Source organism: Mobula birostris, chromosome 24, assembly GCF_030028105.1.
Source record: "Mobula birostris isolate sMobBir1 chromosome 24, sMobBir1.hap1, whole genome shotgun sequence".
Classification (NCBI taxonomy): Eukaryota; Metazoa; Chordata; class Chondrichthyes; order Myliobatiformes; family Myliobatidae; genus Mobula; species Mobula birostris.
The window spans coordinates 53,429,862-53,457,345 of record NC_092393.1 but is presented as its reverse complement, the minus strand read 5'-3'; the positions used below and the strand labels follow the sequence as shown (position 1 = coordinate 53,457,345).

The 27,484-nt window shown below is 45.9% G+C and overlaps 1 protein-coding gene across 5 annotated transcripts in view; it reads left to right on the top strand.

Annotated features, from left to right (window-relative positions):
* The window catches only part of aatkb (apoptosis-associated tyrosine kinase b), a 387,622-nt gene that overhangs the window by 295,423 nt on the left and 64,715 nt on the right, over positions 1–27,484 (top strand). For all 5 annotated transcript variants that reach the window (XM_072242720.1, XM_072242719.1, XM_072242721.1 and 2 more), the window contains 4 exons: positions 6,797–6,941; positions 15,079–15,158; positions 22,020–22,138; positions 23,442–23,529. In XM_072242720.1, the coding sequence (XP_072098821.1) occupies positions 6,797–6,941; positions 15,079–15,158; positions 22,020–22,138; positions 23,442–23,529 (432 nt within the window). The remainder of the gene's footprint in view (positions 1–6,796; positions 6,942–15,078; positions 15,159–22,019; positions 22,139–23,441; positions 23,530–27,484) is intronic.

The window sequence follows — 27,484 nt, the reverse complement described above, 5'->3', positions numbered from 1 at the left end:
TGTATGATTGAATGACAATTGAACTTGAACTTAAACTTGACTCAGAAAGTCATGGATCATTGGGAATTCTCAACCCAGAGGGCGAGGAGACAGTCATTGAGTGTATTGAGGCAGAGACTTGGCAGAAACTTGGAGTGTTAGAGTTGACAGAATATTAGGAAAGTTAGGGAAAATGGTGATTGATTAGTCCTGATATTACTGAATGACACAGTGTGGTCAAGGAGTTAATTAACTTATTCCTCTTTCGTACATACAGTGGCCACTTTCATAGGTACACCTGTACACCTACTTGTTAATGCAAATATCTAATCAGCCAATCATGTGGTAGCAACTCAATGTATAAAAGCATGCAGACATGGTCAAGAGGTTCAGTTGTTGTTCAGACCAAACATCAGGACAGGGAAGAAATGTGATCTAAGTGACTTTGACCGTGGAATGATTGTTGGTGCCAGATGGGGTGGTTTGAGTATCTCAGAAACTGCTGACCTCCTGGGATTTTACAGGGAATGGTGGGAAAAGCAAAAAACATCCAATGAGCAGGAATTCTGTGAGTGAAAACACCTTGTTAATGAGAGAGGTGAGAGGAGAATAGCCAGACTGGTTCAAGCTGACAGGAAGGCGACGGTAACTCTAATAACCACACGTTACAACAGCGGCGTGCAGAAGAGCATCTCTAAACACACAACACATCGAACCTTGAGACAGATGGGCTACAGAAGCAGAAGACCATGAACATACACTCAGTGGCCACATTATTAGTTACAGGAGGTACCCAATAAAATGGCCACTAAGTATATGTTCGTATGAATGAAACTGATGGGATTTCATTGCTTGGAACCAGCATGGAGTTGATGGATTGAATGGCCTTCATTCCACATAGATTCTGTATGTGTTGCTTTACTGTGAGTTACCACAATGGATTTGGGGTTTAAGGCAGAGGACTGAGCTGGAGTCTAGCCCCCGTGATCAGCAGACCCCAGGATGAATTGAACTGGGTCTTCTTTAACCCCGTAACATATCCCAGTGGTCATTCTTGTTGCACGCACCTTGACAGTGCGTCTTGGGCTAACTGACCACGGCGTGGTGCGATGAGGGTTGGTCACCGATTTCACCGTAAATCCCCAGACCCTTCCCGGCAGGGTGCCTGTTCAGACCACCGCAGGAGCTCGTTTCTGCTGGACCCGATACACCCCTCGGACGTTGCAAAACTGGGCTCGGAGCTGCCGGCTTACCTTTGAGCCTGCGCCTCTGAGCGGCGCATCTGTCCGTGAGTTCCTGGTGCCCCATCAAAGAGCTACAACTCCTCTGGCTGAGTGAAATTATGAACAAGTATTGATGTGGGGAAATGCAGGAAACTTAACCATCTCATTGGGTAATATCTGACTTATTATCCAGCCTTGTACCGTCTGCTCTTTTATCGATGCCCTAATCCCCTAAATGTCATAGAGACTCTTAACTTATAGAGAGATACAGCATGGAAATGGGCCCTTCGGCCCATTGAATCCAAACTGACCAACTGAACCTTGATATAGGTTGGCACAGCATTGTGCTGTATGGTTCTATATTCTACACTCATCCCACATTAATGCCATTACTTATTCTCCCTGCATTCCCCTTAATGTGCCCAAAGTCCATAATAGCAGTTAGCGCAATGCTCTCTGGTGCAGATGACGCGGGTTCAATTCCCGTCACTGCCTGTAAGGAGTTTGTCCCGTGGAGCTTTCCTGCAGGTGCTCCGGTTTCCTCCCACAGTCCAGAGACGTACTGGTTGGTAGGTTAGTTGGTCATTGTAAATTGTCCCGTAATTAAATCGGGTTGCTGGGCGATGTGGCTCGAAGGACAAGAAGGGCCTACTCCGCACTGTACCTCAATAAATAAATAAATACTAACGCTGTGACCTGGCACGCGAGCTTTCACTGACCTGGACCTAAGATCAAAATCAAAGTACAATTTATTACTGGAAGTTTGTTGTGTCACCATGTACCACCTCAAGATTCATTTTCTTGCAGGCATTCACAGGAAAATAAAGAGATACAACAGAATTGACCAAATTCCTGATACATGTAAATATATTTGGTGAATAAAGTTCATCGTTGACCCTTTGCCAATGATTTCTGGACTGCCTTTTCCAGATGTTTTGCAGGTAAATGTAAACTTCAGGACAAAAGGTTTTGGAACTGGAGGGCGTAAGGAAACAAAGTCTGTTGTCGTCGTGATCTTGCCGGGGGATTTCCCTGTGGCCACAGCAGGAGTTCGTCAGTCCCCATGGAGGCTCACAAAGCTGAAAGGCGGGAGGAGTTGCAGAGTCCCTGAGAGGAGAACGATAAAGTGAATTGCCTGCTAGCTCACTGTGAACAACAAGCCCGCACAGTTTGCTCGGTGGAGTGTAATAAGCAAGAGTAGATGTGACATTACATTGCCTAATCAAGATGGGGAATAACACCAGTCATTAACAACATAACTACTGGCTTGTCACATCAGGCAGTGGCAGATGCAAAGCTTAAGTACTGTCTGACCGTAAGCTATTACATACGTACCATGAGGGTGAAATTTATTTTGCGTGCACTGGTCCGGGAAGAATGCATGTGATTGTGTAACTTGCGTTAACAAGTTGCTTCAGCCAGAGGGAATCTCTGTCCCTCTCCCTTTCACGGTACTAAGTTCAGGGACAACACTGGGACTGTGAAAACTCAGTAAGTTCTTGGTTTTGACAAGTAATGTTAGAGCTTTATTAGCCCGGTAGCAATACAGATTGCTGCACATTTTCTCTATGGTTAAAGATCACTAATCAAAGGACACCTCATTTTTTCGGATCTTGCCATCCTGTTATTTCTCCTCTCGACCCCATTGTCTTCCCGCCTCCCCGTAACCTTTGACGTCCTCACTCATTTGTGATTACTGATTTGCAACGAAGACTGAGACTGTTGTCACTGTAGGTTTTATGGTGGTGTGGGAAATTGGGCCGAGGGGTGAGCCTGCAAAGCAGTGGACTGATGTTGGGACACCCGTTTAATTTATTTATTGAGATACAGCGCACAATGCAGTGCCGCCTGGCATTCCCCCCGATTTAATCCTAGACTAGTCACGGAACAATTTACAATGACCAGATAACCTATCAACCGGTACGTCTTTGGACTGTAGAAGGAAACACACACGGTCACGGAGAGAACACACAAGCTCCTTACAGTGGCGGGAATTGAACCTAGATCACTGGTACTGTAAAGCATTGTGCTAGCCACTACACCACCATGCCACCCCCTTAATCAGCTAAGCAGGTTAATTGTCCAGTTGGAACTCACATCTGGGAAGATCATCCCAACGTGTCCAAAGTTTTATCCCACAAAGGCTTCTCCACCTTCCTGTCAGTTCTCTGGTCTCTTCTCACTTTGATACCCATTGCTCCCCAATGTCCTTTATCCATTCTTGATACACTAGCATTGCTGAATATATTGCCTGTCCTTAAGAATCAACCGCATCGGTGTATCTGACATACACAGATCAGCCTGGGGTTTGCACAGATATTTATTGCTAAGATTTGCATTGCTGAGAAAGGATTTTCATTTTAAATCCCAGGTTTATTTAACTACTCGTATTTAAATTGCTGCTGCCAAGGTGGGATTTGAACTTGTGTCTCTGATCCAGTGATGCAGGACTCCGGTTGCTAGTCCAGTAACTTAACCGCAATGCTACCATGTTCCCAAGGAGGAGCAGTTGACGGAGGGAGCAGTGGAGCTGACGTGCACTGAAAATGGTCTAGAATTGTGGGTGGGTGGGAGGGAGGAACGGGGCTTGCTATGCTGGTGTTGTTGTGTTGTTTATTGTGTTCTGCTAAGCAATAGGGGCAGGCCGTGCTGGTGCCAGAATGTGTGGTAACCCCAGCACATCCTTCAGTGTGTTGGTTTTCAATCCACATGACAAATTTCACTGCATGTTTCAATGGACTTGTGATAAATAAATCTGAATCTAAATCTGAACTTATCTTTCTATTTGAAGAGGCTGTCAACCCCACTTCAATTCCTTGTCACCCCGGTGCACTAAAAGCAACAGTTTTGCTCCCATTTGCCTTTAGACCATTAGATATAGGAGCAGAATTAGGCCAGGCAGCCTATCGAGTGGATAGTTTATATCTGTTACCTGAAGAGTCTGACGGAGCTGTTCCTTCTTAAACAGTGTGGCCTGTGGCCTCGGAAGAATCATTTATACCACTTCTGTTGCCTCGCTGCTGGGTTAAAAACTCAATGCAAAGCACCAATATCTTTTAGTATCAGTAATTTGAATGTATGCAAATTAGGAGATTTTGATTCAAGATTGTTTAATGTCATTTTCAGTACACAGGTGTAAAGGTGGACAAAATAATTATTACTCTGGATCTGATGCAGCACAAAAAATACAATAAGATAAAGAACACAACAATAAAATAAACACACAGTAAATGTAAATATTTAAGATGGCTTAGATACATGGATTAATGTTATGCCCGGAAATTGGTGCTAGGTACAGGAGTGTCTATACAAAAGGTGACTCTGACAGGAAATGATAAAGTAGTGGTGTTGGGGGTGGGTTAGTGAGGGAGGTGTTGATCAGCCTTACTGCTTGGGGAAGGTAACAGATATAGTGGCATGCAAAAGTTTGGGCACCCCGGTCAAAATTTCTGTTACTGTGAATAGTTCAGTGAGTAGAAGACGAACTGATCTCCAAAAGTCATAAAGTTAAAGATGAAACATTCTTTTCAACATATTAAGCAAGATTGGTGTATTATTTTTGTTTTGTACAATTTTAGAGTGGAAAAAAAAGGAAAGGAGCACCATGCAAAAGTTTGGGCACTCCAAGAGATTTGAGGTCACGGATAAATTTTACCAAGGTCTCAGACCTTAATTAGTTTGTTAGGGCTATGGCTTGTTCACAGTCATCGTTAGGAAAGGCCAGGTGATGCAAATTTCAAAGCTTTATAAATACACTGACTCCTCAAACCTTGTCCCAACAATCAGCAGCCATGGGCTCCTCTGAGCAGCTGCCTAGCACTCTGAAAATAAATGATGCCCACAAAGCAGGAGAAGGCTATAAGAAGATAGAAAAGTGTTTCCAGGTAGCCGTTTCCTCAGTTCGTAATGTAATTAAGAAATGGCAGTTAACAGGAATGGTGGAGGTCAAGTTGAGGTCTGGAAGACCAAGAAAACTTTCTGAGAGAACTGCTCGTAGGATCGCTAGAAAGGCAAATCAAAACCCCAGTTTGACTGCAAAAGGCCTTCAGGAAGATTTAGCAGACTCTGGAGTGGTGGTGCACTGTTCTACCGTGCAGCAACACCTACACAAATATGACCTTCATGGAAGAGTCATCAGAAGAAAACCTTTCCTGCGTCCTCACCACAAAATTCAGTGTCAGAAGTTTGCAAAGGAACATCTAAACAAGCCTGATGCATTTTGGAAACAAGTCCTGTGGACTGATGAAGTTAAATTAGAACTGTTTTGCTGCAATAAGCAAAGGTATGTTTGGAGTAAAAAGGGTGCAGAATTTCATGAAAAGAACCCCTCTCCAACTGTTAAACATGGGGGTGGATCGATCATGCTTTGGGCTTGTGTTGCAGCCACTGGCACGGGGAACATTTCACTGGCAGAGGGAAGAATGAATTCAATCAAATACCAGCAAATTCTGGAAGCAAACATCACATCGTCTGTAAAAAAGCAGAAGGTGAAAAGAGGATGGCTTCTACAACAGGATAATGATCCTAAACACACCTCAAAATCCACAATAGACTACCTCAAGAGGCGCAAGCTGAAGATTTTGCCATGGCCCTTACAGTCCCCTGACTTAAACATCATCAAAAATCTGTGGATAGACCTCAAAAGAGCAGTGCATGCAAAACGGCCCAAGAATCTCATAGAACTAGAAGCCTTTTGCAAGGAAGAATGGGCGAAAATCCCCCAAACAAGAACTGAAAGACTCTTAAAAACACAAACAACAGGAATTCTGCAGATGCTGGAAATTCAAGCAACACACATCAAAGTTGCTGGTGAACGCAGCAGGCCAGGCAGCATCTCTAGGAAGAGGTGCAGTCGACGTTTCAGGCTGAGACCCTTCGTCAGGACTAACTGAAGGAAGAGTGAGTAAGGGATTTGAAAGTTGGAGGGGGATTTTCAGGCCGAGACCCTTCATCAGGACTAACATTTTCAGGCCAAGACCCTTCGTCAGGACTAACATTTTCAGGCCGAGACCCTTCGTCAGGACTAACATTTGAAAGACTCTTAGCTGGCTGCAGGAAGCGTTTACAAGCTGTGATACTTGCCAAAGGGGGTGTTACTAAGTACTGACCATGCAGGGTGCCCAAACTTTTGCTTCGAGCCCTTTTCCTTTTTTGTTATTTTAAAACTGTAAAAGATGGAAATAAAAAAGTAATCTTGCTTAAAATATTAAAGAAATGTGTCATCTTTAATTTTATGCCTTTTGAAAATCAGGTCATCTTTTACTCGCTTAGCTATTCACAGTAACAGAAATTTTGACCAGGGGTGCCCAAACTTTTGCATGCCACTGTACATTGGCCAGTTTTGTTGACCCATTGTTTGATTCCTAGTTATCAAAAACTGCTTGAATACCCTCAGTTTAAGTTACACACATCTGGTATTGTGTTTCTTACACTATTATACAAAGGATCTGTTCCACTTTCTTTTGTGAACTCAAATGGTTTGAATGCTTTTGAAAGCTCCCTTTGAATGCACTTCTTCTCTGGTTCCAGAAAATCATGGGATACCCAGATCCAACCCCAAGCAAAGGCTAACGTGGCTCTGTTTCTGCCTGTAGGAGTTTGAAAATAACGAGGGTGAGGACTACGCAGGAGAAATCTCACCCCACACCACCTCCTCCTCGCAGAATGGGCCTGAGGTTTACATTCTGCCCCTCACCGAGGTGTCGCTACCTGTGTCGAGCCAGCCGTCCACAAGACCAGGTAAGCGGGCCTATACCAGGACTCCCTTTGGGATAGTGCGCACGGTAGTATGAGCTGTAACTGTTGAACGGGGAGATGCTTTAAACTGCTGCAGATTAGTAGTTTCTTCCCCCAGGCAGTTAATCGGATCAACCATTCTCATTAGCCCCCCTCCCACTCACCTCTATTACCTCAGCCACTGCACTACAAACACTTTAAACCACTTTTTATAACGCTGCTTACATTGTAAATGCATGCTGGTATTTATGTATTTATGCACATTTTATTCCATACCCGTACTTTAATTTTTAACTTTATTTTTATATAATTCTTCACTCTTTACAATTGTTGAATGTTGTTGATTTTGGTTGTACGACCAACACACCACAGCAAATTCCTAACGCATGTCAATGTATATGGTGAGTAAATTTGATTCTTGATTGACTGGCTGTCAGTGACCTGTTCCTAGAAGCTGAACAAACAAGCAACTTCTATCCAAACTTTGGAATCATAAAAAGTTCATTAAAAACTTTGGACTCATTAAAAAGTACAGCACAGAAACAGGCCCTTCAGCCCATCTAGTCCATGCCAAGCCATTTAAACTGCCTTCTCCCATCAACCTGCACTGGGACCATAGCCCTCCATACCCCTTCCCTCCATGTACCTGTCCGAACTTCAGTTAAACGTTGAAACCGAGCTCTCACGTAGCACTTGGACTGGCAGCTCGTTCCACACTCTCACCACCCTCTGAGTGAAGAAGTTTCCCCCTCATGTTCCCCTTAAAACTTTTCACCTTTCACCCTTAACCCGTGACCTCTGCTCGTGGTCCCACCCGACCTCAGTTGAAAAAGCCTGCTTTCATTTGCCCTACCTGTACCCCTCACAATTTTGTATACCTCTGTCAAATCTCCCCTCATTCTCCTACGTTCCAAGGAGTAAAGTCCTAACCTAGTCAATCTTTCTTTATAACCCAGGTCCTCCAGTCCCAGCAACATCCTTGTAAGTGTTTGCTGTAAATTTTACTGTCTGTGCTGGGGCTAAAAATCTTAGATGATGTTGGTGGCCCCGAGTTTGTTGGAGGAATTTGGTAGCATACTCAGAAGTGCAAGAGGTGATCCGGCTGGTGGCGCAACGACATCAGCGCTGGACCCGGGAGCGGAGGTTCCCCGGTTCTAAACCAGTCGGATCTGCTCCCGAGTACGCTTTCCATCCGTGCCGGGCTGAGTGTCCAGATCGCAACTCGACCTTGTAAAATAAAGGGAAAAATACTGCGAAAATGTCTGTGTGAGGAGTGGTGCACCATACAGTCTCTCTCTCGCTCCGCGCCTTGTAAAAGCCATGAAAAAGACATCATCATGCACGCACACGCAGATGCACACGTACAGACTCGCACGCATGCAGGTTCATGCCAAAAAAAAAGTGCAAGAGGCATAAAATGATATAGCAGTGGAAATAGGCTCTTTAGCCTATTAACTCCACCCCTGACCATCACTTATCAAACTGATGCTATATTGCTCCTATATTTTGTGTGACCCACAATCTCCTGAACTTATCACCTAAAACCACACCCACAAGCAGCCAATTAACCTACCAACCCATTCATTGGTGGGAAACTGGAGCACATGGAGGAAACCCATTCATTTGAAAGGTTCAAAGGTTCATTCATTATCAAAGTATGTATGCAGTATACAACTCTGAGATTCTTCTTCTCCAGATAGCCACAAAACAGAGAAAAACCATGGAAGTCTTTCAAGGAAAAACATTAAATCCAACCCCCCTCCCCGCACAAAAAAAGAATGTCAGTACGATCATCAACACCACAAACCTTCCTCCCCCACACAAAATAAACTAACAAGTTGCACTGCACAGCAACCCCCAAGCCCCTCCCCTCGCACAAAAGCTAACAACACGGCACCGGGGACGAAGGAGTGAAAGCACAGAATTTAGAATGCACGGAGTTTGGTTTGCAGGGAGAACGTGCGAACTGCACTCAATGTTCCCCCAGTTTGTAATGACCAGTGTGTACAAAAATCTCGTGCTCTGAAATCTTTTGTCCAGCAACAACAACATGTGCACACCGGATAATTTCTTCCATAAAAACAGTCTAACTAATCCAGTTCTAAAATCTGCCGACAAATCATCACAAACTCCACGTTGTCAACATTGTCCACATCAGAAACCGGAAAAGGAAATGTGATTGTGTACGATTGTGAATCTACTTAACATTCCATCAAGGTAGAGGATGGCAACCTTTTGTGCGCGGTTTAAATTCCTTAGTGCGCTAGTAGCAAAAGATGCGTGCACACGCACACGTTCACAGCTGAGAGGGAACATTGGAGTGAAAGAACTAACCTGGCAACACAGACACGCGTGTCAATATGCACGTTTGTGGGTGAACTGTGCATTCACTGGCTGTAACGCACAGAGATTTGCGTGTGCACGCACGCGTGCCCCCCCCCCACACACACACACACACACACACACACCTTCCCACATATACACCATGCCCACACACCTACACATAAACAAACCACCTCCCATTTACAGAAAAACACATGCACTATTGCTCACACACACACACTCACTCTCTCTCTCTCTCTCTCTCTCTCACACAGACACACACACACTCACACTCACTCACTCTCTCTCACACACACACACACACACACACACACACACACACACACACACACACACCTTCCCACATATACACCATGCCCACACACCTACACATAAACAAACCACCTCCCATTTACAGAAAAACACATGCACTATTGCTCACACACACACACTCACTCTCTCTCTCTCTCTCTCTCTCACACAGACACACACACACTCACACTCACTCACTCTCTCTCACACACACACACACACACACACACACACACACACACACACACACACACACACACATGCAGACTTCAGCAACACTATTGCTCTGAGACCGGACACAGTGAGCTGGGGAGATCGGTCTCCTCACAAGGTGCAGAGGGGACAGGCCAGGTTGTCATGACGCAGCCCTGCCTCTTTCACCATGGGTCTGTGCGCCACTCCACCTCGCTCTGGTAGCATGCGGACAACCACCGCCTGCAGATTCTACGCCCAGTTCCCAACAGGAACAGACAGACAGAATCTGAACTTGCTGCTAATTAACAAATAGGGGAAGTAAAGTGCATGGACTGTGTAGGAATGTGGAGCAATGACGGGTAGTGTTGTCCTGCAACCCATGTCTCAGAGGCTGACCAGTGTTCGAAGGGAATGGTGTCAGTACAAATCAACACAGGACACGCTTTATCCCAATCTGAACATATTAAAATGATATCATTCTACAAGGCCAGTCCAGTTCAACTCTCCCCTACTTTAAAATGATAATGTTTTTTAAAATCAAGAAACACAATAAGCCAGAACATGACTCAGAGTTTGCCAGACCAGTGGAACTGTGTCATTAGCAGCTAACGTGTCCCAGAGAGCCTTTCCACACTGACGGGAAATTGGTGGGTTCTGGTGGCGTGAGTTCCTATTCACCGCACGGCCTTCACTGCATTTCGGACTTCTGCGCCACACATTGAAAGCCAGAGGTCAGAGAATAGCTGAAAACAGCACACCCTATGCGCTTTACCCTTTATCCCGTGACTGTGACTATCTCCCTCACAACGAGGCTTATCAGAAATCTCGCACTGGGGGGCCACAAGATCTCCACAGACAGCACCCACATTCAGGATTGAACCTGGACCTCTAGCGCTGTGAGGCAGCGGTTGTACTAACTCCACCACAATGCTGTCCCTGTTTTTTACAGGGGTGGGAAGGGTGTAGCTAGGAGCTCTGGACAGGTAGATCAGCAACATTGTCCTTGGAAGGACAATCAATGGGGAACTCAGAGAGCAGGCACAGAGACCCCGTGGCTTTAGCTAAGAGTTAGGAACACTGGGCATCACTCCACAAGTGTACAGTCTCCTGGGCTTCCACATGTGCACAGGATTATCAGCAACCTCACGCTGAAAGGCCTACATGGACAGGCCGAAGCCTACCACAAGGCCTTTCGTGAAGCACACTTGCATTTCACGGAAGCGGGAGTCTCTCGGCATGGTCAGTTGCCAAGACACAGTGGCTATTGATGCATTATCAATTACTCCAAAAGACTGGAAGTAGAGTAAATACTGAAAGGCTTTTATTAACAGTAAAATGGATCCACGTCCATGCTGAGTATTTGTCCTGGACTGAGAGAGGAGCAGTGACACAATTGCCTTTATTCAGGGGTCTGTGGGAGGAGCCACAGGAGCAGTCAGCAGAGGGGCGTGTCCAGGCAGGTAACCCAGTTACAACCTATATATATATATATATATATATATGGTTTATCACAGCTACCGTGTTCTCTGCGGTCATTAAGTTTGGATCTTTTGCTGTTAATGCTCTGGTGATGAAAAGAAAATAGAATCTTGAGCAAGCTTTGAAGTAATTACTTACTTAATGAGCCTTAGCCACTACACTTAGCAAGAAATTAAATGTGAGGTTTCATCTGAAGTGTGCTGTGGGGATAATCACTACACAATGTAAACTTACACTGGCTTGCCAAAATGTTATCTGGAACATTTGTTCTAATTCCTCCTTCAGTACCTGTCATCCATTTTGGCCCATTGACTCGCTCTGCCATTTCATCATGGCTGATCCATTTCCCTCTCAGCCCCAATCTCCTGCCTTTTCCCCATAACCTTTCACGCTCTCATTTATCAAGAATCCATCAACCTCAATGACCTGGCCTCCACAGCTGCCTGTGGCAACAAATTCCACAGATTCACCAATAGACAATAGACAATAGGTGCAGGAGTAGGCCATTCAGCCCTTCGAGCCAGCACCGCCATTCACTGTGATCATGGCTGATCATCCCTTTTCCTGCCTTCTCCCCATATCCCTTCACTCCGCTATCTTTAAGAGCTCTATCTAACTCTTTCTTGAAAGAATCCAGAGAATTGGCTTTCACTGCCTTCTGAGGCAGAGCATTCCACAGAACCACAACCCTCTGTGTGATAAAGTTCTTCCTCAACTCCGTTCTAAATGGTCTACCCCTTATTCTTAAACTGTGGCCTCTGGTTCTGGACTCCCCCAATATCGGGAACATGTTTCCTGCCTCTAGTGTGTCCAATCCCTTAATAATCTTATATGTTTCAATCAGGTCCCTTCTAAATTCCAGTGTGTACAACCCAGTTGCTCCAATCTTTCAACATATGACAGTCCCGCCATCCCGGGAATTAACCTTGTGAACCTACGCTGCACTCCCTCAATAGCTAGAATGTCCTTCCTCAAATTTGGAGACCAAAACTGTACACAATACTCCAGGTGCGGTCTCACCAGGGCCCTGTACAACTGCAGAAGGACCTCAACTCCCCTTGTTATGAAGGCCAACATGCCATTAGCTTTCTTCACTGCCTGCCGTACCTGTATGCTTACTTTCAGTGACTGATGAACAAGGACACCTAGATCTCATGGTACTTCCCCTTTTCCTAACTTGACACCATTCAGATAGTAATCTGCCTTCCTGTTCTTGCCACCAAAGTGGATAACCTCACATTTATCCACATTAAACTGCATCTGCCGAGCATCTGCCCACTCACCCAACCTGTCCAAGTCACCCTGCATTCTCATAACAACCTCCTCGCATTTCACACCGCCACCCAGCTTTGTGTCATCTGTAAATTTGCTAATGTTACTTTTAATCCCTTCATCTAAATCATTAATGTATATTGTAAATAGCTGCGGTCCCAGCACCGAGCCTTGCGGTACCCCACTAGTCACTGCCCGTCATTCTGAAAAGGACCCATTAATCCCTGTCCACCAACCAATTTTCTAGCCATGTCAGTACCCTACCCCCAACACCACTCTCTTGCTAAAGACATTCCTTCTCACCTCCATTCTAAGTGGACGTCCCTCTATTCTGAGGTTGTGCTCTCTGGTCCTGGACTTCCCCACTACAAAAACATCCTTTCCTCATCCACTCTATCTAGGCCTTTCAACATTCAATAGGTTTCAATGAGATCCCACCCCACCCCATCTTCTAAGTTCCAGTGAGGACAGGTCCTGGGCCATCAAACACTCCTCATTTAATAAGCCTTTCAATCCTTCTTACCCAGGCAGCATCCTGGTAAGTTTCTTCTGCAGCCTCTCCAAAGCCTCGATATCCTTCCTATAATGGGGCAACCATTATTGCCTCTCATCTTCACTTCTGCAACAATAAGTCCCAACTCCTGCACTCTGATGCACTATCAATTACTCCAGAAGACTGGAAGTAGAGTAAATACTGAAAGGCTTTCGGAGTGATTGATAGTGCATCAGTTTTATTAACAGTAAAATGGATCCACGTCCCTGCTGAGTATCTGTCCTGGACTGTGAGGAGGAGCAGTGACACAATCGCCTTTATTCAGGGATCTGCGGGAGGAGCCACAGGAGCAGTCAGCAGAGGGCTGTGTCCAGGCAGGTAACCCAGTTACAACCTATATACATGGTTTACCACACACTCAATGGTTGATTGAAAAGGAAAGATAATTGACATTTCCAAATCTGTGAGCCACTAGCTAATTTAATCTTTTTTAATGAATGCACGTCATAGTTTTATGTTAATATGTTGTAAAAATGTACAGGCATTATGAACTTCTGCATATGGTTTTGCATGATACAGAAACTGTATTGTGTGGGACAGGAGGGCTCTACAACGGGTAGCTAACACTGCCCAACACATTACTGGCACCAGCCTACCCACTATCAAGGACATATACACTTAAAGGTGCTGGAAGGGGGCCAGTAACACCATGAACGATCCAACCTACCCTCCTCAAGGACTGTTTGTCCCACTCCCCTTGGGGAAGAGGCTACGCAGCATCCGCAGCTGGACCACTAGACTCAAAAGCAGCTGCCTTCCCCAAGCCCCCAGGCTGATCAACACCCTCCACCCACGAACCCACCCCACCACATCACCTAGTGTGTACATACGATCAGCCTGTGTATGTAACAGTTACATGTGCAGTGTGTTTTATACCATTGCTTTTATACCCCCAGTGGTCACGTCATGAGCTACCTCCTGTACCTAATAAAGTGGCCACTGAGTTGATGTTTGTGGTCTTTGTGGTAAACCATATTTGTGGTCTTTGTGGTAAACCATATATATATATGTTGTAACTGGGTTACCTGCCTGGACACACCCCTCTGCTGACTGCCCCTGTGGCTCCTCCCACAGACCCCTGAATAAAGGCCACTGTGCCATTGCTCCTCCCTCAGTCCAGGGCAGATACTCAGCATGGACGAGGTCCCATTTTGCTGCTGATGAAAGCCTTTCAGTATTTACTCTACTTCCAGTCTTTTGGAGTAATTGATAGTGCATCAGTCTTCTGCTCCTGTACCCCGTCCACTTCGAGGTTCGATGTGCTGTGTGCATTATGCTGCATCTGATCCGGAGTAACAATCATTTCGTTCTCCTTTACGTGTGTGCGCTGAAGAATGACAATAAACCGTCTTGAATCCCTGAAGTGTTTTTAATGTATGTGCCGTGTGTGCATCGAAATGCATAAAATACTGAATATTTATCACCCGAGTACAGCTGGGAACTGCAGCTTGACCATTCTGAAGACAGCCTTCCTCTCTAAGCTTGGTGATTTGTCTTCTGCTTGCTCTTTGCAGTGGAAGCCTTGGGAAGTAGGAGGGCAGTGATCAATGTGTTCTGATGCGTTATTCACTAGAAGGTGTCTGATGTCAGTGGAATGCTGGAACTGTGCTGCCTTCTCCAGCAACCAGCTGACCACGCTTATGCAAGTCAGTGACAAAGAATATATTGCTGTCAGTGCGTGCATTCAGAAACAGGGGTGGAGGGTGCCAGGAGGAGGGATAAATGCCGCCTCTCTCCGGCCAGCGACCGGTTCACTCTGGCTCCGACGGCAGCAGACTGCCGGGGTCTCTGCCTCGGGGTCCACGCCGTCCCCAAAAAAAAATTGTTCTCCCACTCTCCTGTCGGGTCTCTCCACCCAGAGATGGCAGTGACTTCCACAGCGCCCCTCTTCTCTCTGTGTACGTCGTGGGCTGCCGAGTCAGGGAGGGCGTGCGTGGTGGGGAAGGATCGCCAGTGGAAAGGAGCAGAAGGAGAAGGCGGTGATAACCTTCCTGCGTCTATTTACAGGGCAGTTCCTTCACCAGACAGACCTAGGCCGTCAGAGTCTCCTGTACCTGAAGGAAGCGGGTGTCGGCTGGTTTGGAAAGGTCGGTGGGATGTTGCTTTTAAACCTGCTACTGTTTAACCTCTTTCCCCTTATGCTTAATGGTACATTTGTTATCAAAGTACATTTATGTCTCCATGAGACTCGGTTTCTTGCAGGCATTTACAGGAAAATAAAGAAATTCAATAGAATTTATGAAAAACGATACATGTACATTCGTCTAGCAAATGCAGCAAAAGACAGTGAGCATGTGTTAATCGGTGTAGAGGGCATTTCTCATTGATTTCATTCTAAGTTTAAATCTCTAATGGGAGGTTGGTCTTTGGACTTCACAGAAGGCGTCAGAAGCCAGCCAAGTCTTGCCAGCTTGTCAATATGTTAAGTATAACATTTAACTGTGGTGCTGAACATCTGCTCCCGTGGCTTATACCTTATGGCAGAATTTACCTTTCCCCTTTGCAAAGCCTGCTGACAACTTACCCGAGGGCAGAAAGCAGTCGCACGTCGGCTCTCCTTCAGTCAGCGGACTTCTTGGCGGTGAAGACTGAAATGCTGCAGATGCAGGAAGTCTGAAATAAAACGCAGTGGATGTTGGGAACGCTCGACGGGGCAGGCAGCGTCTTTGGGGAGAGAGAGGGGCAGAGTCGATGCTCACTGTCCGCAGATGTGGCCTGACCCGCTGAGTGCTTCTGGTGTCATCTGCCTTCATTCCCTGGTGATGTACTTTCCATGACAGGGAAAATATACAGACTTCAGCTTCAAGCTGAGTAAGATCAGGAGAGTTTGTCAGCAGAATTATTCCTTTGTCTTAACTAGGAATTCCTGTCTGCTTCCCTCTGAGACTGCTCATCTTATCCCAAATCAGAATAGTCAAAGTCAAAGTAAATTTATTTTCAAAGTACGTATCTGTCACCATATACTACCCCGAGATTCATTTTCTTGCAGGCATTTACAGGAAAGTAAAAGAAATACATTAGAATTCATTAAAATCAATACATAAACAAAGATGGACAAACAACCAATGTGCAAAAGACAAATTGTGCAAATATTAGATAGACAGATAGATAATGCTGAGTCGCAAGGTTGTTCAATCAGCTCAGTGTCGAGGTGAGTGAAGTTATCCACTCTGGTCCAGGGAGCCTGATGGTTGAGGGGTAATAACTGCTCCTGAACCTGGTGGTGTGGGACCTGAGGCTCCTGTACCTCCTGTCCGATGGTAGCAGTGAGAAGTGAGCACTGTCCTGGATAGTGGGGGTCCTTGAGGATGGATGCTGCTGTCTTTTGCAGTTCTCAACGGTGGGGAGGGTCTTCCCTCTGATGGATTGGGCTGTGTCCACCACGTTCTGTAGACTTCATCATTCCTGGGCATTGGTGTTGAGCTGCAATGGTGGGGTTAGTCATCCCCACCAGGGTCTTCCTTGTTTGTAGTGAATATATATATATATATATAAGGCATCCGTTACTTTTGCGAGACCATGGATCTGCGCCTTCACTCTCCAGGGCGCAGGCCTGGGCAAGGTTGTATGGAAGACCGGCAGTTGCCCATGCTGCAAGTCTCCCCTCTCCATGTTGTCCAAGGGAAGGGCAAGGGCCGATACAGCTTGGCACCAGTGTTGTCGCAGAGCAGTGTGTGGTTACGTGCCTTGCTCAAGGACACAACACACTGCCTCGGCTGGGGCTCGAACTCATGACCTTCAGATCGCTAGTCCAATGCCTTAACCACTTGGCCATGTGCCCACTGTAGTGAATACTACTATAGATACAGGGTAGATCAACATAGTGGTTCATAGATACCCTACAGCTGATATTGTGCAGGTTGGTAGGAAGGACTGCTTCTGTTTATAACTTAAAGGCACTGCCTCACCTATACCAAAATGATAAAATCTATTTGGGATATTTTTTTTAAAATCCGGTCCAATCAAAATGATCTGACCTTTGTCTTCTGCGCCTTAAATGCAAGTGATTATGTAGAGGCTGGAAATCCAGAGCAACACACACAAAATGTTGGAGGAACTCAGTCAGTCAGGCGGCATCCACGGAGAGGAATCAACAGTCAATGTTTTGGGCCGAGACCCTAAATCAGGACCTGATTGAACTCCTGAGGAAGGATCTTGGCCCAAACCGTCAACTCCCTATTCATCTCCATCGGTGCTGCCCAGTCTGCCGAGTTCCTCCAGCATTTTGCGCATTGCCTTCTGCTCTTGCGGACCTTCCTGCTGGAAGCAAGTCATCCGCGATCCCGCAGGACTACCTGAGATGAAGGATTGTATAACACTAACAATGGTTTGAGAGGCTGGGAGATCAGTAACATAATGTTTTATACCCGATAACAAGCTCACATTGTTTCCATAGCTCCAACTCAAGGGCAGGTTTCTAAAGACACTTTTTCAGAATCTGAAGCCTTTCCCCTCTCCTACAGGTGAAAACACATCAGAACAGCTAAATCACAAACAGCAGAAAATCTGCAGATGCTGGAAGTACAAAGCAGCACACATAAAATGCTGGAGGAACTCAGCAGGCCAGGCAGTATCCGTGGAAAAGAGAAAACAGTCGACGTTTTGTGCCAAGATCTTTCCTCTAGAACAGCTGATAAGGTTGTCCATTGGAAAAGAAAGTCTGCATTTAACCAAGGTGTCTACTCCTTTTGCTGTTTCCCAGTTGTCCTAGGGTGCATTGCCTTTGCTGATTCACCTTGGCGGGAGCTTGCTGTGCTGAGGTAAAGATAAAGATCAGCTTTATTTGACACATGTGCATTTAAACATACACTGAAATGCATCATTTGCATCAATTCACATCAGCGAGGGATGTGTTTCTGGTGCCAATACGGCAATTCAGCATGCCCACAACTCATTAGGCCTCCCGTCCCATGATCCTCTCATATCCCTTTTGCCAATCACCTGTCCAGCTCTTGGCTCCATCCCTCCCCCTCCTGTCTTCTCCTATCATTTCAGATCTCCCCCTCCCCCTCCCACTTTCAAACCTCTTACCAGCTCTTCTTTCAGTTCATCATGACGAAGGGTCTCGGCCCGAAACGTCGACTGTACGTCTTCCTATAGATGCTGCCTGGCCCGCTGCATTCACCAGCAACTTTGATGTGTGTTGCTTGAAATTCCAGCATCTGCAGATTTCCTCGTGTTTGTGGGAGGATATCCAGGAGCAGCCAGAGGAAACCCACACGGTCACGGAGAGAAAGTTCAAACTCCTTACAGAAGCAGAGGGCGTCGAACGGTGATCCTACAGCTAGCACTATAAAACAATGTGCTGACAGCTTCGCTACCATGCTGCCCTGTGTTGGCAAGTTAGTACTGCCTGCATCCACTGTAGACACCCAGCACTTGGAGCTCGCACTGGCGCAGTTAAAAGTGCGGAAAATCCAGACTACAATACTGACTAACTACTGTACCAGCTGGTTTTATCACTGCCTGATACGGAAACACCCATGCCCTTGGAAAAAGTAATGGATATAGCCCAGTCCTTCACAGCTAAAGCCATGCCTGCCAATGAGCACATTTACATCTAGGACCCCCACCCAGCCGGGCCCTACTCTCTTCTCGCTGCTGCCATCAGGAAGAAGGTACAGGAGCCTTCGCACCCACACCACCAGCTTCAGGAACAGTTATTGCCCCTCAACCATCAGAGGGGATAACTTCACTTGCCCCAACACTGAACTGATTCCGCAACCTATGGACTGACTTTTGAGGACCGTGTTCTCGATATTTATTGCTCATTTATTTTTTTTTTGCATTTGCACAGTTTGTCATCTTTCGCAGCTTGGTTGCTAGCGCAGTTTTCATTGATTCTGTTGTGTTTCTTTGTATCTACCGTGAATGCCTGCAAGAAAATGGATCTCAGGGTTGTATATAGTGACAGAGAGTATATGTAATTTGATGATAAGTTTACATTGAACTTTGAGTGTCTGCGGTGACTCCCTGTTCCTGTGATAGGCTACAGTCACATTAGTGACACAATCTTGTTGTCTTTAACTACCTGATCACACAGAAGAATAAGACCGCTGCAGGTAAGAATGAGAGTACAATAGACCAGCCAGCGAGGCTGGTGGGTCAGGAGGTGTGTGGGCTTTGGGCGGTTTGTATAAATTCAGCTCTGATGGGCCTGGTGTATTGTTTTAACATTTTTTGAAAATAGTCGATGTTTTAGACCTATCCCTGATCATTCACAGTGTTCTGCTTTTTGTAGTCTTTGTCTCTCGGTTTTGAACTCCAAAGGATGAAACTGAGGCAACGGAGTGGCCTGTGGTGAATTCAATCGGCCCGAAATGTTGCAGCTCTATAAAACCCTGGTTCGACCGCACTTGAAGTATGGTGTTCAGTCCTGCTCACCTCATCGGAAGGGTGTGGAAGCTTTAGAGAGGGTGCAGAGGTGATTTACCAGGATACTGTCTGGACTGGAGAGCGTGTCTTATGAGGATAGGTTGAATGAGGTCTTCTCATTGGAACGAAAGAGGATGAGAAGAGACTTGATAGAGGTGTACAAGACAATAAGAGGCAGCAATAGAGTGGATAGCCAGAGACTTTTTCCCAGGGAGGAAAGTGCCAATACAAGAGGATATAATTTTAAGGCGATTGGAGGAAAGTACAGCGGGGATGTCAGAAGTAAGTTTCTTTTTACACAGAGTGGAGGGTGCATGGGACACCAGGGGTGGTGATAGAGGCAGATACATTAGAGGCATTTAAGAAATTCTTAGATAGACACATGGAGGATAGAAAAATGGAGGGCTATGTGAGAAGGAAGGGTTAGATTGATCTTAGAGTAGGTTAAAATGTCGGCACAACATTGTGGGTTAAAGGGCCTGAACTGTGCTCTAATGTTCCACTGTACACTCAGTGGCCACTTTATTGGGTACACCTGTACACCTGCTCATTAATGCAAATACCTAATCAGCCAATCACGTGGCAGCAACTCAATGCATCAAAGCATGCGGGCACGGTCAAGAGGTTCAGTTGTTGTTCAGGCCAAACATCAGAATGGGGAAGAAATGTGATCTAAGTGACTTTGACCGTGGAATGATTGTCGATGCCAGATGGGGTGATTTGTGGATCCCAGAAACTGCTGGTCTCCTGGGATTTTCATACACAACAGTCTCTAGAGTTGACAGAGAATGGTGCAAAAAAAAAAAATCCAGTGAGCAGCATTTCTGTGGGTAAAAACGTCTTGTAAATGAGAGAAGGTAGGGGAGAACAGCCAGTCTGCTTCAAACTGACAGGAAGGCGACAGTAACTGAAATGACAACACATTACGACAGTGGTGTGCAAAAGAGCATCTCTGAATGCACAACACATCGAACCTTGAAGTGGATGGGCTACAGCAGCAGAAGACCATGAACATACACTCAGTGACAGCTTTATTAGGTACAGAAGGTGCCTAATTTATTACCTCCTGTACCTAATAAAGCGGTCACTGGGTGTATGTTCTGTTCTAAGATGCTCAGAATCAGAATCAGTTTTATTAACACTAACATATGTCATTAAATTAATTGCAATAGTAAATAAATATTAATTAGTGTTAAATGAGAGCAAACTTTTAGTCAGGTAGCGAAGAAGGATCTAGTGCTTTCCCAGCATATATGATGAATAGGCTTCCAGCTGGGTACAGCTATCAATTATAACTGATATTTTCTTCTTCAGGGATGATGCCTGGGCACGTCTAGTCCAGTGGTATTTATACCCCCGTAATCCGTCTCTCCTGATTGGTTAGTCCTCATCCAATCAGGTCTCTGCTCTCCCACCTTGTTTACAATCGATTCAGTTCTTAGAGCGAGATCTTCGTCTTTGTTAAAGTTCTTTTCCTCTAGTTTTATTTCAATGGTTTCCTTTACCAGGCAGCCCCAAAAGCGACTGGCGTGAGCGTGACACAGTAGTTTTGTGCTGTTGAAGTCAATCCTTCGGCCATTGTGAATGCAGTGTTCTGCTACTGCCGATTTCTCCGGGTAACTGGAAAGGATACGTTTCCACCGTGCATCCCGTCAACAAGGTGGGGGGAACGGAAACCTGATTGGATGAGGACTAATCAATCAGGAGGGATAGACTACAAGGGTATAGATACCAGTGGACTAGACATGCCCAGGCATCATCCCTGAAGAAGATGGCAGAGTTTGTCATCCAAGCGTTGGTTATAACTGCTACTTGTACCCGGCTGGAGGCCCAAGAAGAGCTTATTAGTTTAGTTTGGTGGTGTTCATAAGTTCATGGTCTGTTCAGAAATCTGATAGCAGAAGCGAAGAAGCTGATACTAAAATGATGGCATCCGTCATTGGGGACCCCCATCACCCAGGACATGCCCCCTTCTCATTACTACCATCAAGGAGGAGGTACAGGAGCCTGAAGACACACATTCAATGTTTCAGGAACAGCTTCTTCCCCTCTGCCATCAGACTTCTGAATGCATAATGAACCCATGGACACTTCCTCAGTATTTTCCCTCTTTATGCATGATATTTAATTTAATTATTTTTTCATATATATACTTATCGTAATTTATAGTTTTTTTATATTATGTACACAATGTACTGCTGCCGCAAAACAACAATTTTCACGACACATCCGGTGATATTAAACATGATTCCGATTCTGAGTGTGGGTCTTCTGGCTTCTGTACCTCCTCCATGATGGTGGTAATTTGAAGCCCCAAGGTGTGTCTATTACAGGGAAATGACCAGAACCTCTGTTTTGTATCCTCTAAAGGGGACCTTCGCTTGCACTGTCAGAAGCAAGAGAATATTTGTCAGGATACGGCTTTCATTCCAAAGGTTTCTAGCTGAAGTTATCCTCCTTTGGATTGGGTTCACTCAGGAATGTCGGTGGAAGAAGAGTCTGTGGTCCACTCTGGAGACAGGGTGTAATGTTACAAAGACTTACCACTAACTTTTTGTTCCGATGTCTTTCAGGTGTTTCTTGGTGAGGTGAACATCAGCCTGAATTCCTGCCACGTGGTAGTGAAGGAGTTAAAAATCGGGGCCAGCGTTCAGGATCAGATGCGGTTCCTGGAGGAAGCCCAGCCCTACAGGTGAGCTACCACACTTACTCCAGCTCGCCTGGTCTCCCTGAAGCCATTAGCCCTTTCCAACTGGCCATTCATGCACTAGCTGGAAGTCTTAGCTGGCTGTTTGGCTATAGCATGCATCACATCCTAACCGATCCACTCTCAAATGTGACTTCAGCCAAAAGGCACCCAATTGCTACTTTAAGCCGAGTTACTGCTCGGTGGTGAGGTGAAGGGCAGTCTTGGTCCCTTGCTCGTTTGGGATACTAAGGACATGGGTCATAAGATCAGAGCACATACAGTAAGCACAGAATTAGGCCATTCAGACCATCAGGTCTGTTCTGCTGTTCAATGATGGTTGGTTTATTTCCCTTCTCAACCACGTTCTCCTCAGTCAGATCCCACACCGAGATCCTGGGGTCCTGTCATCCTCATTTACAGATTCAGCAGGTTTCCACAACCATCAGGGTGGAATTAGTATTGGTATTGGTTTATTATTGTTACATGCACCGAGATACAGTGAAAAACCTAGTCTAGTGAAGGGTCCTTAGAAAGAAAAAAGAAGTATTGGTCCATGGCGTAAAAAACATGGACCCTGGTCGAAAACATTGGGAACCCCTGGTCGAAAATGTTGGGAACCCCGATCGAAAATGTTGGAAATCTCTGGTCTAAAACATTAGGAACCCCTGGTCAAAAATGTCAGGAATCTCTGATCGAAAATGTCAGGAATCTCTGGTCGAAAATGTCGAGAAACCCTGATCGAGAATGTCAGGAATCTCTGGTCTAAATGTCGGGAACTCCTGGTCGAAAATGTTGGGAACCCCTGGTCTAAAATGTCGGGAACCTCTGGTCTAAAGGGTTGGGAACCTCTGGTCTAAAAGGTCGGGAACCCCTGGTCTAAAATGTCGGGAACCCCTGGTCTAAAATGTCAGGAACCCCTGGTCAGGTGCTTGCACTATTTTCAGTCTCATTGGGAAGAGGTTACGGGCCTTGCTCAAAGGCTCTGACAGACGAACAGTGGAATGGGAACTCCTGCACCACTGAGGCTACTCAGAATATCCCAGGATCTCCCAGGCATGGTGAGGAGGAAGGGCTGGAACTGGGAGAAAGGATGGAGGAGCACTCGGAGGTTTGGGGAAGGTGACTGAGTGGGCTGTCGGATTCCAGAATTCCTCCAGCCTTCCGTGAGCGTTGCTCAAGATTTCCTGCATCTGCAGCATCTCTTGTGCCGGTCCAGAGGGAGTGCAGTAGCTGGAAATGCATTCAGGACTTTAAATGGTAATTAGTTTCACACCTCAGCACCTTAAATACTGTACGTTTCTTACAGGAGCCTGCAGCATCCCAATCTGCTCCAGTGCCTGGCTCAGTTCACAGAGGTGACGCCGTACTTGCTGGTCATGGAGTTCTGTCAGCTGGTGAGATGTGGGTCAGTTATGTGCGGGGATACATCGTTCCATGGGATCCTGTAACTTGAGAACCTGTGAGCTGGTAATAGACAATAGACAATAGGTGCAGGAGTAGGCCATTCGGCCCTTCGAGCCAGCACCGCCATTCACTGTGATCATGGCTGATCATCCACAATCAGTACCCCGTTCCTGCCTTCTCCCCATATCCCTTCACTCCGCTATCTTTAAGAGCTCTATCTAACTCTTTTTTAAAAGAATCCAGAGAATTGGCCTCCACTGCCTTCTGAGGCAGAGCATTCCACAGAACCACAACCCTCTGTGTGAAGCTCTGTTCTAAATGGTCTGCCCCTTATTCTTAAACTGTGGCCTCTGGGTTCTGGACTCCCCCAACATCGGGAGCATGTTTCCTGCCTCTAGTGTGTCCAATCCCTTAATAATCTTACATGTTTCAATCAGATCCCCTCTCATCCTTCTAAATTGGTAATGGTCCCTCCCTTTGTGGCAATGGCAGATGCTGATAGTAATCTCTCTGTCATTGCTTCTAGAGTGCACCAGACCACCCTTGGCATTGCTCAAGGGAGTCAAAATCCTGCTCTTATAGAGTTATACAGAATGGAATTGAACCCTCTGGTCCAACTCATCAATGCCAACCAACATGCCTACCTGAGCTGATCCCATTTGCCTGAGTTCGGCCCACATCCCTCTGAATTCCTCCAAACGGTTCAAATGGCTCCATTTGTTGTCCGAGAATGTGTACAGTACACAACCTGAAATCCACTAGAAACCGAACCCCAAACGAATGAATGTTAGAACCCCAAAGACTCCCCTCCCCCCACGCAAGCCCCAGCAATCATGAACGCCTCAACCTCTCCTCCCCTGTCCGTTTCAGCAAAACGCATCAGTGTCCATCACCCGCCAAGCAACAGCAAAGCACCAAAGAGAGACGAAGATCTGCAGTCAGTAAAACTACTGTTTACCCGACAGTTCGACATGTCACAGGCTCTCTCTCTCTCTCTCACTAACAAGGTACAGAGAGATATCGCCCATTTTCACAGCGAAGGGGTAGACTGACAGTCACTGTTAGGATATTACCATCTGCCGCGTCGCTTCTTATTACGAGATTCTCCATCTTGACTATCAGCAGAAAACTCCTCCCCACTACCAGGAGAAAGAGAGAGCGAGTGCAGCCACTCGACTACAGAGACCTCCGTCCACACACCCACCAATGCACACATCTGTCAAATGCCTTTTAAGCTTTGTATTTGTAGGCACTTCCACAGGCAGCTCGTTCCATATACCCACCAACCATTGTGTGAAAAACCTGCCCCAAGTCCTCCCTCCCGCTTTAAACCTACCCCCTTTAGTTTTATGCTTCCCCACCCTTGGGAGAAGTTGTGGCTATCCACACCATCTATATCCCTCGTGATTTTGTATACCTCCATAAGGTTACTCCTCAACCTCTTACAAAAACAAACCCAGCATATCTAGTCTCCCTTTATAACTCAAGCCCCTCCAGTCCTGACAACACGCTTGTCAATCATTTCTGCATCCCCGCTAGCAGAAAGATTATAGCTGAGCTTTATTTGTCAGGTGTAGATCAAAACGTACAGTGTAATGTATCATTTGTGACAATGACCAGCGCAGTCCGAGGATGTGTTGGCAGCACCACGCCCACAACTCTCTAAGCCCAGCCTGTACATCTTTTTGGAACGTGGGAGGAAACCTTCGCCGTCATGGGGTGAACGTACAAGCTCCTTGCAGGGAGCAGCAGGAATTGAACCCTGATCACAGGGGCAGTAAAGGGATCCTGCCGTGCCACCCTTGCTTTCAATAACTAGGCGACCAGACCTGAACATGATCTCACCAACATCTCACACACGACGTCCCAACTCCAACTCCTGCACTCTAGGAAGGCAAACGTGCGATACCTGTTCTTCCTCAACTTGTCTCCCTGTGCCACCACTTTGAGGAACTAAGTTCCTATCCCCCTAGGTCCTCTGTCTTACCTCTACAGCCAGACAAAAAAGGGACAAGGAATGAGGGAGATATGAAAGGACAGGTGAGGGCAGTGGTGAGAGCAATCACTGCTGTTATGATCTAATGTGGGTTGAACTGAAGAATGAAGTATATTGTAGACCTCAAAGAAGGTAGACAAGCAAACCATTAAAGGGTGTCTTAGATTTTTTTTTGCACAGGGAGTGCTTACACGCTGCCTAGTGAGGTAGTGGAAGCAGATATGGCAACACAATGGTTAAAAGGCATGGTATCCGACTAGGAACAGAGCAATATAGACCACATGCAGGGCGGATGTGCCCTTTAACGGGAAGCTTGTGAGAGGCCAAGAACTTCATTCAGTACTGCGGGAGATCCAAGCAAATTTAGAAACCACAGGGATGAAACTTTGAGAGAAACTGAGGAAGTAAGACCATATGACAGAGGAGCAGAATTTGGCCATTCAGCCTATCAAGCCTGCTCTGCCATTTAATCATTGCTGATTTATTTTCCCTTTCAATCTAATTCTCCTGCCTTCTCCCCATAATCTTTGATGCCCTTATTAATTAAGAAACTATCAGTCTCTTCTTTAAATACGCCCAATGATTTGGCCTCCACGATGAAGTCACCTCCCTCTGGCTAAAGAAGTCCCTCCTCACCTCTGTTCTACAGGGACATCTGCGCATTCTGAGGCTGTGTCTTCTAGTTCTGGACGTGTCCACCACTGCAAACATCCTCCCCACATCCACTCTATCTCGGCCTTTCAATATTCAGTCGGTTTCTAAGAAATTCCCCTTCGTTCTTCTAAACTACAGCGAGTACAGGTCCAGAGCCATCGAATGCTCCGTGTACGTTAACCCTTTCATTCCTGGGAACATTCTTGTGAACCTCCTCTGGACCCTCTCCAAGGTCAGCACATCCTTTCTTAGATATGGGGCCAAAGCTGCTCACAATACTCCAAATGTGACCTGACCAATGTCCTTCAAGTCTTAGCATTACATCCTTGCTTTTCTATTCTATTCCTCTCAAAATGAATGTTAACTTTGTATTTGCCTTCCTTACCACTGACTCAACCTGCAAGTTAATCTTTTGGGAATTGCAAAGATTCACTAAATCTTACAGAAAGATTTCCAATCTGTAGGTTTTGTTGTTTGGCCTCTTGCTGCAATTGGAGATACTCCGCCTCCTGGTGGTTGTGAGCTAACATTACAGCCCCTGACATCTGATCGGAAATATTTCCCAGTGAAGCCTTTGAATGGAGCCTTCAAACTGTGATGGGAACAGTCAGTAAATACTCTAAAATTCCAAGCACTCTAACAAGATGCTATACATTAATTGATGTCAGTGAGAGTTTTTATCATAGCATATAATTGTTGAATTTAACTGTTACCGTAATTATATTGGATGTAAAGATTTACTGAAATCTCTTCTGCTGCTGCTCTTGTGTCAGCAGTCTCAGTTACCCTCACTACAGCTCTGTTAATCGATCTGAGCACGTTCATGGTGTGTGTGTGTGTCTATTCCTTCCTAGCGTGTCGCACCGGACAGTCAGCGATCCTTGTCTGGCGCGCAGTGTCAGAATTGGTCTCCTTTCGGATTAACCAAGTCACGATATGAATGTTCCTGCCTCGACCCTCATTTTCGTGCTCGGGTGGTAGCCCGACTTGGATTCGAACTCGAGAACTTTCGCTCCGAAGTCCGGCGCTGATGCCACTGCGCCACCAGCCAGCGAATGTGTGTCTATGTGGGCATGAGAGAGACTATTGTGTGTGGAGTGTCTGCAGAGTGAAAAATTCTGATTCAATTTTTTGTTTTTTTCATTGCATTCTTTATATTTTATGTGCTCACCTATGCTGCATCAGATGCAGAGTAACAATCTTTTCGATCTCCTGTACACTCGTGTACTGAAGACTGACAATGAACTGTAGGGTAATATAGTGGGTGACCGGTGACATATAGCGTTCATTATAGA